The following is a 15,656-nucleotide window of genomic DNA, read 5'->3' on the forward strand; positions in this document are numbered from 1 at the left end:
GGAGCTCTTTTACACCTGAAGCCCGGTCCAAGGCTAGGCCAGACCGGCCAGAGGATGGCCCACCAGGCAGCTGCTAGGAGCAGTCCACCGGCCCACATACCCCCACAACCAGGACGGGCCGGAACTGCCATACGAAAACAGGCCAGTGCGCCCTGGAAGGCCACGGACGAACCAGCAAGAAGGCTTATGCTCGCAAGTAGGTCGTGTAACAAGCACAGACCACTGATGGTAATAGTGTCCCCCAAAAGTGCCAATAGCACCACTGCACTCCACTGGTACTATCCCGCAAGTTCTACCAGATAGGCGGGACCCAAGAGCCAGAGCCCAAATCCTGCAAGCACAGCCAGGAGCCTCACCAGGTGAGTACAGAACCAACCCTACAACCCCCACACCTCACAACATTAAAAAGGGAGGGTCCCCTGAATGACACCAGCATGGGTTGGACATGCACATGAGGGGGGACAGGAAGGGGTGATAAGGGACAGTCACTGGTGTGCGAACGGTCTCAGTCGTACAAAATATACCTAAATAAAGACAGGTATAGAAACACCGCCGCATCCAGCGCCCGGCCAAAAGACGCCAGACTGCAGAAACTCACCTGGCGAATGGTGGCACGAACTTGACACGACTCAACCGTGCCCAGAAGAACTTGAGAGCCCCGCCAGGTGAAGACGCCAGAGCCGGACCCGCAGGAGAACAGGGAGAGGCGAAGGAGGCGGTCCACACCCATGACAGGGAAAACCGCGGTGTCCTCCCCACAACAGGGAACCAGGACACCCCCGGCGCGAAGGGGCACATACCGCAGCCAGGGAGAAGAACGAGAGGCGAAGCACTGTAGCAAAAAAGGGCGCAAAACCCCAGCACTGAAACACCGCCCAGACCAAAACAAACTCCACGGCGCATGCGCATAACACGCTGGCCGAACCGCACACCCTCCCTGCGGGAAGGCGCCAGCCAGGACTACTGCACGAGAAAAGGAGCCAAAAGAGGAAGCAGGAACAAGAAAACCGGCCAAAGAAGCAAAGAGCCCAAAAAGGAATCCAACCGGGCGACAAGTAGCCCAACCGGGCGACAAGTAGCCCAACCGGGCGACAAGTAGCCCAACCGGGCGACAAGTAGCCCAACCGGGCGACAAGTAGCCCAACCGGGTGACAAGTAGCCCAACAGGGCGACAAGCAGCCCAACAGGGCGACAAGTAGCCCAACAGGGCGATAAGTACGAGGAGCCGACAGACGTTCCAATAATGCGGGAAGTAGCGAAAAACCTTCCCGTACCCTCGAGAACACAGAAGCCAACACTAGTCCCGGAGGCACACGAAGGCGCAGGCGCACCCGAGATCAGAAGTCACGCAGAACCCCACCGAACGGGGAAACATGACAAAAACACCGTCCCAAAAAGGGGGGGAGAGGAAACATCCACCCACAGGACGGAACCATCCGACTCAAAGGCCAAGGAACCGAGCCTGGGGAGGGGCCGACGTCCAACAGCACGTACGGCGAGTGGGGAGGAAAGACCCCACTCCGCGTAACCACAAGCCCCGCCTAGAGGGGGATAAAAACCCCCACGGGGTCTAACGGGGCCAAGGCCCCCCCAAGTCAGCCCCTCCCCAGCCCCGGGAACCTACACGACAGGCCCCGGGGCCGAGCCGTTCCCCCAAAGCCCCGGCCGTACCAGAAAACCGGGGCAGCCGTGAAAACACTAAGGAAGGGAGCCCACTGGCAGACTCATACAACACGGCTGGAGGAACAGGCCCAAATGCCCCCGTCACTACCCCGGAAGGGGAATTCCCCGAGACTGCCCGAGTCTCAACACCACCAAAAACCCCGCCCCGAACCTACAGACCGTAAGGAACCGGATGCAGGCAGGGTGAACCAGGGGAAAAGACAAGGGGGCGTGGATGGAACCGAAGCAGCCAACACCCCCAAGTCCCAAAACGAACTACAACGGGGCAGCCCCGGGGCTCCCGGGGAGGAAACCACGAGAACGTTGCCACCACCAAGGCTCAAGTGCAACGCCCCTGCTGCCCGCACCCGCTGTGTTAGCACAACTGGGTAACCGAGCCACAACGAGCAACCAAACTCGCAGGACTCCGGGTCGAAGGTGTCACCGACCCCACAGGCAGCAGACGGAGGCAAAACAGAGAGTCACCCAGAGACAAAAGGTGAGAGCAACCCTCAAACTCGCTGGAAGCGAGGGGGGGGCTCTGGGGTCACATCCATCGGACCCGCGCGCCCCCAGGGGTTTCCCAGGGTCCCGAGCGTTTACTTTAAGAGGACTCGCGCTCAGGTAGTCCCAGGCAGGGTACTGCTAACCGGCACCCAAAGCTACCAAACAACTTTCTAAGAGCTGAACCCCCGGGACGTGTACACTCACGGGGACCTAGCAGGGGGCACCACCAGAAAATACTCAGAACACAAGGGACACAAGGGGCAAGAACGAAGGCAGACCCCCCCCCACCAGGTAGATAAACAAAAAGGAAAAGAAAACCCCGCAAGAGGACAGCGTACCCAAGCGGAACAGAGCCGGCCGCTATGATTGGTAAAGACAAGCTGCACAGTACCCCGCGCCCCACCAGTGCAAACACTGCCCCTTACTCTAAGGCGAACAAGGGAGACAGAACCCCCGAGCACACAAAGAGCGGCCGAAAACCAAGCAGTAAACGGCCAAGCAGGGGCAGGACCCAAGGAACTTGTGGAAGGTGGCCCCAAGCCCCAAGGGCAGTACTTACAGGGCACCTAGGGAAGGGAACCCTAGGCGCATGCAGCCCGAGTACTGAAGAATCACTCCCGGCTCACGCACCACCTAGAAAACAGACACCACACTCTAGGTACAGTGCTGAAACAAACACTGGAGCCGGAGCACATAACCATTGCCTATAGCATCAGCCGAAGAACTGGTGGGTGGATAGCCGGCGTGGGAGGTCTGGGGCTCCCCCTTCCCCCTCCTGGGGAGGGGGGAGCTGCGCAGACAGCGGCGCGGTGACGTATGACGTCATACTAGTTTCCTTGTTTTCTGTTGAAGAGTTCTATCCACTAGTTCGGCTTAGGTAGCAATTTTCACCAGAATAGGGGTTTGTTTTGGAATGCTTACCTTTCTGGATGCTTGACCCGGTCGATGGCAGACATAGAATGCTTCCAACCACACGGGGGTTTCTATAGGCCATTGCTCCCCTTGCCTCTCTGAGGGGGCCAGGTTCTGGCTCGTGGTCCCCGGTAGGCCCTAGAACTCCATACACATGACTGATGCCAAAGTCTGACATTAGCATATCAGCCGGTAAAGCTCCGGGGAGCCGACGGGGCTCCCCCCAGAAAAACTAGCGTTGAATGTAATGAAACGCCATTTTCTGGGGGAGTCCCGGAGGCTCCCCGGAGCTATCCCAGGCTGATATGCTAATGTCAGACTTTGGCATCAGTCATGTGTATGGAGTTCTTAGGCCTACCGGGGACCACGGCCAGAACCGGGCCCCCTTAGAGGGGCAAGGGGAGCAATGGCCTATAGAAGCTCCGGTGTGGTTGGAAGCATTCTATGTCTGCCATCGACTGGAACAGGCACCCAGAAAGGTAAGCGCCTCAAAACAAACCCCTATTCTGGTTAAAATTGCTACCAAAAGCCGAACTAGTGGATAGAACTCCCCAACAAAAAACAAGCAAACTAGTGTGACGTCACACACCGCCGCGTCGCTGTCTGCCCAGCTCCCCCCTCCCCGGGAGGGGGAAGGGGGAGCCCCAGACCCTCCACACCTCAGTTCCTGAGGCTGGTTGTCAAAAACGCGAAAAAAAACGCCGACCAGAGGGAGGGAGGGATGCCGGGGAGCCTCCGGGACTCACCCAGAAAATGGCGTTTCATTACATTCAACGCTGGTTTTCTGGGGGGAGCCCCGTCGGCTCCCCGGAGCCAACTACCCACAGACGGAAAAAGAGGGACTTACCTGGGAGGCGGTTGTCGCTCACTCCTCAACTCAAAGCTGAGACAACTGGCTGCAACCGCCGACCCAAAGCAACACAGGCCCAATGGGGCCCAGGGACATTCACAAGGTAACGAGCAGCCAGGACCCTGTTCGACCGCCAAAATCCCTGCACCCGAATATCAGACCAAAACATATTCCCAAAGACGGCAGCAAGAGCCGCGAACTTACGAACGTCATGGGCACGGGGATAGACCGCAGGATGGGTGGACTTAATAACCCTGCGGACAACCTGGGAGACCCGAACCCGCAAACAGGAAGAAGGGAAACCGGATCAACCCACAGCGCGTCCCAGGACACAGAGCCGTGGCGTGCAAATAACGGCGAAGCGCCGCAACCGGACACAAAACATGATGCATCCCCGGCCTGACCAACCAAGCATTAACCACCCACCGACCCCTCCGGAACGCAGCAGTCTCATTCTTTGCCAGAAAAAAAAGGAGACGGCTGCAAGCGAACAAAACAATCTCCATAACCAAAAGAGCAGAAACCCCTGCGCTGGAGGAGAGCATGAAGCTCCCCTACCTGACCCCCAGAGGCCAAAGCCAACAAGAAAAGAGCCTTGGAAAAACAATCCTGGATCGAAGGGGCCACAACGAAACAAGGAGACGAAAGTAAAGCAAGCACTCTGTCCAAAGACCAGGACGGCTCAGGCGGCGCATGAGCAGGCCGGAGGTGAAACAATGCACGAGACAGCTTGCGAAACAGCGCAGATGTAACATCGATACCGAAGGCAAGCTGAAGCGGCTCCGCCAGCGCCGCACGATACGAGGCGACAGTGTTTGGCATAAGATGATGGTCCTGAAACAACCACGAGAGGAAGGACAAGACCACCCGAACTTCTATAGCTGTACCCCAGGGACGTGTACACTCACGGGGACCTAGCAGGGGGCACTACTGAGGAGAACCGTGGAAGGGCAAAAACTAATGTAATAATAGGACAGAACCCCCCCCCCACCAGGCAAAAAGAAAAAGAAAAACAAAACCCCGCAAGAGGACTGCGAACCCCAAGGAACAGAGCCAGCCGCTATGTCGGGAATACAAGCTGTGCAGCACCCTGCGCCCCTACCAGTGCAAACTGCCTCTTACCTGCTGGTAACAAGGGAGAACAGAACATCCAAGAGCCCAACAGGCGGCCGAAAAACCGAAAAGGTAAAACGGACCAACAGAGGCAGACCCCGCGGAGCCTGTGAAAGGTGGCCCCAAGGGCAGTACTTACAGGGCACCTAGGGAAGGAAGCCCTAGGCACATGCAGCCCGAGTATTGAAGATAACTCCTGGCTCTCGCACCAAACAAAAACAAACACCACACGCAAAGCACAGTGCTGTAGCGACACTGGAGCCAGAGCACACGACCTTCACCTATAGCATCAGCCTCAAGAACTGAGGTGTGGGTAGCCGGCGTGGAGGGTCTGGGACTCCCCCTTCCCCCTCCCGGGGAGGGGAGAGCTGCGCAGACAACGGCACGGTGGCGTGTGACGTCACACTAGTTTACTTGTTTTCTGTTGGGGAGTTCTATTCACTAGTTCGGCTTTAGGTAGCAATTTTAACCAGAATAGGGGTTTGTTTTGAGCCGCTTACCTTTCTGGGTGCCTGTTCCGGTCGATGGCAGACATAGAATGCTTCCAACCACACCGGGGCTTCTATAGGCCATTGCTCCCCTTGCCTCTCTGAGGGGGCCCGGTTCTGGCCGTGGTCCCCGGTAGGCCTAAGAACTCCATACACATGACTGATGCCAAAGTCTGACATTAGCATATCAGCCTGGGATAGCTTCGGGGAGCCGACGGGGCTCCCCCCAGAAAAGTTTCTAAAACTGTTGGCATCTTACTAAGATCAGATATTATGTTCCTCGCCCTGCCCTGGTGACGCTCTATTACTCTCTCATCTATCCTTATCTCAACTATGGTATTTGTGCTTGGGGTTCTACTACCCAAAATCATTTACGTCCTCTAATTAGCCAACACAAAGCTGCTATTAGAAAAATATCTAACTCTGGCCCCAGACAGCACTCGGTACCCTTACTCAAATTTCTGAATATGTTAGATATTAAGTTACTGTACACCCTCTCTTGTGTACTCTATACTGTATATTTAAAACTCTGAATTGTAATGTCTATCCTGACCGTCAACGCTTCCTAGAAGGTTGTAACAGAACTCATGTGCACCACACCAGAAACAAATACCTATTTGATATTCCAAGAGTTAGACTTAATCATACTAGACATCTTTGTAGTTTCCTACACTGAGCTTTAAATTTGCTCTGTATCTAATGTTACCCAATCTCCCAATCTTTATGTACTTACTCCAAACAACTTTATCATTGTGTTCATTGCTGTCTTCTTTTATGTGCTAGCCATATGCTGTATTGTGCCTATTATTTTTGTTAAACTACCATTCAAGCTGTCATTGCAATCAATCTGAGCTACCTATGTGCTTTAATATACTTACAAATTTCTTTCATCTTTTATTTTTTTCTTGCTATGTAACTTTTATCATTTTTATAAATTTTGCAAATATTTACCTACTTAAAATTTTCTTAGATTAATGACCTACCCGAAACGCTGCGCGTACTAGTGGATTTACAAGAATGTAATTACTATGCTATGTATCCTCACAATCCCAATGTACCTTCTTGTATATATATATAAATAAATAAATAAAATAAATAAATAATAAATACTAGGAATGCTCTACAAATCAAGGGACCTAGAATGTGGAATGACCTTCCCAATTATGTCAAAGATTGTACCTCCCTCAACCAGTTTAAGATGAAAACTAAGTACTACCTAATTAACTCCATGTAACCTACCTTACTTCTAAATGTCAACCCATGTCTTATTATTTAAAAAAAAAAAATGCTGTTTGTTGACCAACTTGCATACTGTATTGGCTATTTTCTACCATGTTCCCCCCTTTTTTTTATCTTTTATTATTTTTTTCATTCAACACAATTTATACTTTAAGCTCAATTACTATTAAGTTTTGGTCTAAGTGTTTTTTTTCCCCACCGGGGGAGCCGGTCGGCCGAGTGGACAGCACGCTGGACTTGTGATCCTGTGGTCCCGGGTTCGATCCCGGGCACCGGTGAGAAACAATGGGCAGAGTTTCTTTCACCCTATGCCCCTGTTACCAAGCAGTAAATAGGTACCTGGGTGTTAGTCAGCTGTCACGGGCTGCTTCCTGGGGGTGGAGGCCTGGTCGAGGACCGGGCCGCGGGGGACACTAAACAGCCCCAAAATCATCTCAAGATGACCTCTCCTTGCCCAAAATGCTATGCATACTAGTGGCTTTAGGTATTGTATGTACTACCTCTATCTTTAAATCTAACAGAATGTTTGTATTGTAACTCTGCAACTATGTATGCACTGTTCCTAAATAAATTATTATTATTATTATAATTATAGCTACAATAAACATATGAATGTACTGTAGCATATGGATAAACTTACCAAATGCAGTTACAACCCCCCATCCTGCCAGGAATGCCACAAATAGCAGCAAACACAGTATGTCTGTGCACGATCTCTTCTTGATGGGCCCAGTGAATTGAGCATCATATTGGAGTGCCTCTCCTGAGAACAAAAATTTTCATAATTAGAAAAGTTTTTCCAAGTATTGTATTAAAATAGAATGCAATATTATGCAAAAACAACATATTAAAAGCAAGCATATATCTCTATCTTTTGGAATAGAAGTTAGATTATTCTTCAAAATTGTTATCCTGATTTCTGCACTATTCTGTAGCCAACACTTATACTATACTCCCAAGTGGTATGCAGGTATGCCGTTATATTCAAACCACTGCAGGAGTGTTAGGTATAGTGAGCAATTTGGATAATGGGAAAGTTTTAAAAATTTGTGAAAGGTAGCAGTTGCATAAATCCATGAAATAGTGTAAATCACAAGGGTATAATGTATTTTGCTATTTATTTTATGAAGAATTTCATAATTTATTCTGCATATTAATAATTAATAAATACATACTACATTAAAGAATTTATTTTAATTGGCATGAAATTGTTTGTTTAAATATTCAGATATTATAAATATTATTTAAGTATTCAGAGAGGAAATGCCTGCTATATCTTGAAACCTTGAAACCTAACCTAACCATGGATAAATGAAACCTAACTTAATCATGGATAAATGAAACCTAACCTAACCATGGATAAATGAAACCTAACCTATCTATGGATAGAGTAGATAATAGCATTATGTAGTCGTTACTAATCCAATCCCTTGAGTGGCTCTCCTCCCTGTCCCTGAGGACAGGTTGCAGCAATAGAGCAAAGTAAGCTCAGGAACTTGTACACCAGTTGATTGACGTTGATGACTAAAGAGTTGCAACCGAAGAGCCAAAGCTCAACCTCCCCCCCCCCCCCAAGCACAACTAGGTGAGTACAACTAGCCGTGTGTTAGTGGCCCTCAGATAAAATCAGGAAATTTGGGTTTCAGTTGCTGACCCCATTATGTGCTGCTGTAACGTTCTCCACGTCTGGTATGGGGTGCAAAGATATGAACAATGAACAGAAATGAAATGAACAACTGCTTATAAGGAGCCCAAGATTATTGATGTACTATATGAGGCTTATGGGATAGAATCCACAGGCTGATTGGTCCAGGGTTCGATTCCTGGACAAGGTTAGGTGTTCCTTCCAACTGATGCTGCTGGTCACCTTGTAACTAATACTGTAGGTACCTATAGGATCTGTATAGTCAATAGTTGTTGTTTGCATCCTACAGAATGTCTAGCCTTTGGCTTGGGGAACCTTAATAGGCCTAGCAGGCTTCTTGTCCCCGAGAATGGGAACCACCATAGGTACAAGTGCCTATAAATATAGCTTCAGAGGATGTTATAATCATGTCGTGAGGAGTTGGGTGCAATTAAAGACGATAGTCACAAGTGATGTGTAAATTACAAAATATATACAGTACAGTAGTTTGGTACATAAATACATCTAAAATGTAAATGCCTATAGTTACAGTTATACACCTCACCCCCACGCCCTTACTACTGCACTTCAACAGGGGTCCCAGAGGAATGTTGTGAGGCTATTGTTAACAGTGATCTATAGGCCTATACATACCTAGCTTGTTCATCTGGGGGTTTGCCCAAACTTTCTTCTTTCCCCAGAACTTGACCTGCTAATTGCCAAGAATCTACAGCGCATCGTATAAGCCTTTTGACTGATATTACAACCACATCCTTAAAGACAGGCGGGGATACTCTCGGTTATCGCAAGCTCTCCCTGCCCCATGGGGAAAGAAAACGTGGGTCTCATCACTTTTGTAAATAACAACATTCCCGCACAGATTATTATTATTATTATTATTTTTTTGAGATATATACAAGAGTTGTTACATTCTTGTACAGCCACTAGTACGCGTAGCGTTTCGGGCAGGTCCCTGGAATACGATCCCCTGCCGCGAAGAATCGTTTTTTCATCCAAGTACACATTTTACTGTTGCGTTAAACAGAGGCTACAGTTAAGGAATTGCGCCCAGTAAATCCTCCCCGGCCAGGATACGAACCCATGACATAGCGCTCGCGGAACGCCAGGCGAGTGTCTTACCACTACACCACGGAGACTGTTTTGATGACCTGCACATGGGGGATGAGTTTGAATCACTGGGAGTAACCCTTCACTTAAACAATAATGCCCTACATATAATCAACCTATATGTGCCACAGAGTAAACTTGACCTTGACACACTGCCTGAATTTGTTAATGAAGAACCTACCCTGCTGGTCGGTGACCTTAATGCCAGACACCCACACTTTGGTGCCAACTGTCATCAGCCCAATGTCAATGGACGGAAACTGTCACTCTTTGTCAGGGAAAGTGAAAACCTTAGAGTCCTGGGTGATGAACAGCCAACTCACCTCAGAGGAGGAAGACTAGACTATGCTCTCCTGCTGAATGCACAGGACACGGATGCCAGTACACACATTGTGCAGTTTATGTAGTGACCATTGGGCACTGATTACCACCGTCGACGTGAGCAAGAGAAGGAAAGAGACGAATAAAAGAAAAAGGTTATCACTCGGACCAGATATGAGGCCGCACTTCATAAACAGCATGAGTGACTGGTTCACGGAATACCAAATCCCAGAAGACATTGACACATTTGTTGATGACCTTAATCATCAAATTGAGAGCTGTCTAAGAGTTCCGCGCCGTACGCCTGGGCGAATTAACCCTCAGAGGAAGAAAATAAAATGGTATGAGAATGATTACATAAAGATGCTTAACGCAAATGTGCGAGACATGAGTAGAGAGTACCGGAGACATCCCACTGAAAGTAACCAAGAGTGAAGATATCCTCACAGTATACCCAAAATTTGCCAGTGCAGGCTATTAAACACATGGCTCTGTATGACTAACCATCCTGCGAGATGGGGACTTGTATTACCACTGTTACCTTATTCAATCTTGTGTTGTTGATATCCTCAAAATGCATCCGGAGTCTGCCAGTGCAGACCGCTTATCACATGCCTCTGTATGACTAACCATCCTGTGTGATGGGGATTTTTTAGCATCACCTAGTTAGCTTTTTTGACACACTGTACTCCACTTCATATAGTCTAGGGTAGCTGCACTAATGCAGATGTACCTAATATGTTAATAAAAAAAAAAAAAGTTATTTAAAACTGTGTGTCAAGTAGCCAGGGAAGAGAAGATTAAAGAGCGGGAAAGACAATGGCTTGAGTTCACTAGCTCTATTGGACGGGAAACATCTGCAAGATAAATGTGGGCAAAAATTCAGATAGCTAAGGGGGGGGGGGGGGCAGAGCCCGGCCTGCGGCGCACAAAGACCCCCAGGGTAAGGCTGAAGAACTAATTCACAAGTGGAGTGATGCAGCATCCTCCTCTTCCCTCCCTGAAGAAATCAGCAGGGAACAGCTCCTGCGACATGATGACAGAAGGATTAGGATAACAAGAGCACTGTCTAGTGATGACGAGTATGGGGAACCAATCACAGCCCAAGAAGTAAGGGGCGCTATGAAAAAGGGTAAAAGTACAGCACCTGGTGAAGATGGCATCACCTACGACATACTCAATGCACTGTGTGAAGTGTCTGGGAATCCACTACTCCACCTGTTTAACAAGTCATTCCTAAGTGGAGTGTTGCCCACACACTGGAAACACGCAATAATTGTTCCCATACCGAAGCTCAATGACCCTGGTAATTACAGACCTATCAGTCTCGTGTCGTGCACTTGCAAGATGCTTGAAAGGATCATCCTAAACCGACTGTTGCACAAAATAGGCAGGTTAGGGGAGGGGGTCAATGGATTTGTTAAAGGACGGAGCACAGCAAATTGTATAGTTAATTACTTGGCTAATGACACGGCTAGGTACTCTGTATTTGTTGACATCAAAGGAGCCTTCGACAAAGCACAGGGGATTGCGATCCTGGACGAGCTTGCATGCATAGGTGTCAAGGGGAGATTCATGAAATGGATGGAAGACTACCTCACAGGAAGGAAAGCCAAGGTTTGCTTCAATGGAGCAGTCTCCAGAACAATGAATATGGAACTCGGGACCCCCCCAAGGCAGAGTCTTAAGCCCTACACTATTCGGAGGCAAAGAGACAGAGAAGGAAAGCCGGGAGCCAGGAAGACAGACCAGAATCGGACTTCGTTTGTGCTCGGTGTGGGATGGACTGCCACTCTCGGATTGGCCTCATCAGTCACACCAGGATTGACAACTAGGGCGCAACTCCATAGTCTCCCGAGACTGAAGGATGCCTACTACTATTCAATGTACTTATGAACGCCATTGCAAATATTGATTTTCCGGAAGGAACACAACAAGTGGGATATGCAGATGATGTCCTAATACAAGCTCCCACCTTGGGAAAAATTGAACAGTCCATTGAACTCCTTGGAAGGAAATGTATTGAACTCGGTTTCACACTCTCCACAAACAAGACGAAGGCATACTCCCATCACAAGCGGAGAGCAAATGAAGAACTGCAAATTAATGGTGTAACACTTGAATGGGTTGACCGCTATCGGTATCTTGGCGTCACTGTCGGCTCTAACAAGGGGAAGAAAGAGGAGCTCAATCAACTCATAGGAACATGCAAAAGTCGACTCAGGGCACTGAAAGCTATGACCTGGAATGGACATGGAGCCTCTATTGCCGTGCTTAAAATAATGTACACAGCCTATGTGCGCTCCGTCATAGACTATCCCGCACCAGTTCTGTGCACCTACTCCCAAAGCGATATGAAAAGGCTTGAAAGCATTCAAAATGAAGCCATGACAATCATTCTTGGAGTTCCAAGAACTGCCAAAACGTCTAATCTACGAGAGGAGTTGTCCCTTCCCAGTGTTAAAAGCAGAATTAAGGAGCTGAATGCCAAGCTTGCAATTAGGATAGCCAGAGATCCCCATTACAATGATATTGCTAAGAAAAAAACTGAGCTCTGTGCTACTTTCAGGGGGAAACAGGAGAAGCAAAAAATGGCATCACAGATCAGTCTGCTACCTCGAAGAGCTTCACCTGCTTGAGCAAGCCCGTGAGCTCCTGCCTGTAGAGAGGTTACCTCCCTGGGAGGATGACTCATGCAAGATCATCATCAATGAAATGGCAATGAAAAAATCCAACATGATACCACAAGAAATGAGGCACAAGTATATCGAGGAAATTTATAAAGAAGCCGGAGATGAACTAGATCAAATCTACATTGACGGATCATCTAATCCTGTCAATGAAAGGGCTGGTGCAGCATACACGGTAATCAAGGATAATACTTTCCAACGCACAAATGAAGAAAAAACGCGTATTGAGAACTATGCCTCTTCAACGCAAGCAGAGCTAACTGCCATTGTTATGGCGTTAAGGTTTCTTGAACGGAACACTAATGGTGCAGTGATTTGCACCGATTCAAAAGCAGCACTGCAAAGCCTAAGTAAAAATCGGGCAGAAAATCTTGCAATAGTCGCTGAAATTACGAGAGCTGTGAGAGCACTTACCAATCAGGGAAGAGTCATCAAGTTTCTGTGGATCCCCTCCCATGTTGGAATATGTGGGAATGAACGAGCAGATGTGCTGGCTGCTGAAGGCGCTGAAGGAGACCATATTGAATACTTCATACCCAAGACTACTACAAATTAGAGGTATTGTCAGGCAACATCACCGTGACAAGGTAACTGAGGAAAGGAGGATAGAAGCACAAACCAGTGAATCTGTACGATGGTACAACATGGTTGCAGCTGGCAATCCCAATCATTATGGCCGAAAAGGAGGAGGACGAGGGAGAGTCAGTAATAGCGAGAATCCGTCTTGGATACAAATATCCTTGGAGATATGGAATGGAAACAACAGTTGATCAGCGAAGTTGCAGAATCTGTGGTGAGAGTGATGGACACCGCCTTGACCACTATCTACGTGAATGTGAACACCTGAGAGACATTAGAAGTATGTGTAGAATAATAAACCCCACATTGTTTGAGTTAGGAAAACACTATTTGTCAAATATTGATACTGTTCTTAAAAGATTTCCCCATTTTGCACCCACAAGATAAAGTAAGCTTTTAAGGGTTGATAGATGTTAATCTTCTTGTTTGAGGAGCTGTTCACTTGAGACAGTTAAGCAAGTCCCAGCTGTGTCTGGGTACAAGTGACAGGATGAACAACCCAGCGGGCTTTCTTCCTATTGGGGAGTGTTGTACATGCTGCTATGGCGGTATGTACACTCACAAGATGAGTGGCGCTGCCTAATAAATTCGCCCCTCGGGGCAAAATTTAAAAATTTAAAATTAAATCCTTAAAGACGCCTTGTGGCCGTAACCAGTAACTCGTCTCCAATTATGTGGTTAAGCATCCAGAAAATCTAAGGGGAAATATGCTGAAAAATAACCATTTTATGTTGCATTCTACTCTATCCCTTTGAGATGTATTTTATTCTAAATAAACGTACTTGAACGTGTTGGGAGTGGGCGTGTGACGAGGGTGTTGGGAGTGGGCGTGTGAGGTGGGTGTTGGGAGTGGGCGTGTGAAGTGGGTGTTGAGAGTGGGCGTGTGAGGTGGGTGTTGGGAGTGGGCGTGTGAGGTGGGTGTTGAGAGTGGGCGTGTGAGGTGGGTGTTGAGAGTGGGCGTGTGAGGTGGGTGTTGGGAGTGGGCGTGTGACGTGGGTGTTGAGAGTGGGCGTGTGAGGTGGGTGTTGGGAGTGGGCGTGTGAGGTGGGTGTTGAGAGTGGGCGTGTGAGGTGGGTGTTGAGAGTGGGCGTGTGAGGTGGGTGTTGGGAGTGGGCGTGTGAGGTGGGTGTTGAGAGTGGGCGTGTGAGGTGGGTGTTGGGAGTGGGCGTGTGAAGTGGGTGTTGAGAGTGGGCGTGTGAGGTGGGTGTTGGGAGTGGGCGTGTGAGGTGGGTGTTGAGAGTGGGCGTGTGAGGTGGGTGTTGAGAGTGGGCGTGTGAGGTGGGTGTTGGGAGTGGGCGTGTGAGGTGGGTGTTGGGAGTGGGCGTGTGAGGTGGGTGTTGGGAGTGGGCGTGTGAGGTGGGTGTTGGGAGTGGGCGTGTGAGGTGGGTGTTGAGAGTGGGCGTGTGAAGTGGGTGTTGAGAGTGGGCGTGTGAGGTGGGTGTTGGGAGTGGGCGTGTGAAGTGGGTGTTGGGAGTGGGCGTGTGAGGTGGGTGTTGGGAGTGGGCGTGTGAGGTGGGTGTTGGGAGTGGGCGTGTCAGGAGTAGGTGTGGGTATTTTAATGTGAGTGTGGGTATTTTAATGTGAGTGTGGGTATTTTAATGTGAGTGTGGGTATTTTAATGTGAGTGTGGGTATTTTAATGTGAGTGTGGGTATTTTAATGTGAGTGTGGGTATTTTAACGTGAGTGTGGGTATTTTAATGTGAGTGTGGGTATTTTAATGTGAGTGTGGGTATTTTAATGTGAGTGTGGGTATTTTAACGTGAGTGTGGGTATTTTAACGTGAGTGTGGGTATTTTAACGTGAGTGTGGGTATTTTAATGTGAGTGTGGGTATTTTAACGTGAGTGTGGGTATTTTAATGTGAGTGTGGGTATTTTAACGTGAGTGTGGGTATTTTAACGTGAGTGTGGGTATTTTAACGTGAGTGTGGGTATTTTAACGTGAGTGTGGGTATTTTAATGTGAGTGTGGGTATTTTAATGTGAGTGTGGGTATTTTAATGTGAGTGTGGGTATTTTAATGTGAGTGTGGGTATTTTAATGTGAGTGTGGGTATTTTAACGTGAGTGTGGGTATTTTAACGTGAGTGTGGGTATTTTAATGTGAGTGTGGGTATTTTAATGTGAGTGTGGGTATTTTAATGTGAGTGTGGGTATTTTAATGTGAGTGTGGGTATTTTAATGTGAGTGTGGGTATTTTAATGTGAGTGTGGGTATTTTAATGTGAGTGTGGGTATTTTAATGTGAGTGTGGGTATTTTAACGTGAGTGTGGGTATTTTAATGTGAGTGTGGGTATTTTAATGTGAGTGTGGGTATTTTAATGTGAGTGTGGGTATTTTAACGTGAGTGTGGGTATTTTAACGTGAGTGTGGGTATTTTAACGTGAGTGTGGGTATTTTAATGTGAGTGTGGGTATTTTAACGTGAGTGTGGGTATTTTAATGTGAGTGTGGGTATTTTAGTGTGAGTGTGGGTATTTTAACGTGAGTGTGGGTATTTTAACGTGAGTGTGGGTATTTTAACGTGAGTGTGGGTATTTTAACGTG

The 15,656-nt window shown here is 48.3% G+C and overlaps 1 protein-coding gene across 5 annotated transcripts in view; it reads right to left on the minus strand.

Moving 5' to 3' along the window:
• The window catches only part of Ctl2 (Choline transporter-like 2), a 357,612-nt gene that overhangs the window by 187,934 nt on the left and 154,022 nt on the right, over positions 1-15,656 (minus strand). For 4 of the 5 annotated variants that reach the window (XM_045763943.2, XM_045763948.2, XM_069313744.1 and 1 more), the window contains one exon: positions 7,412-7,534. In XM_045763943.2, coding sequence (XP_045619899.2) covers positions 7,412-7,534 — 123 coding nt within the window. Of the gene's footprint in view, positions 1-7,411; positions 7,535-9,049; positions 9,199-15,656 lie in introns of those variants that run through there. The other variant, XM_045763947.2, reaches the window with a different exon arrangement.

The sequence above is a fragment of the Procambarus clarkii genome, chromosome 76 (genome assembly GCF_040958095.1).
Source record: "Procambarus clarkii isolate CNS0578487 chromosome 76, FALCON_Pclarkii_2.0, whole genome shotgun sequence".
Taxonomy (NCBI): Eukaryota; Metazoa; Arthropoda; class Malacostraca; order Decapoda; family Cambaridae; genus Procambarus; species Procambarus clarkii.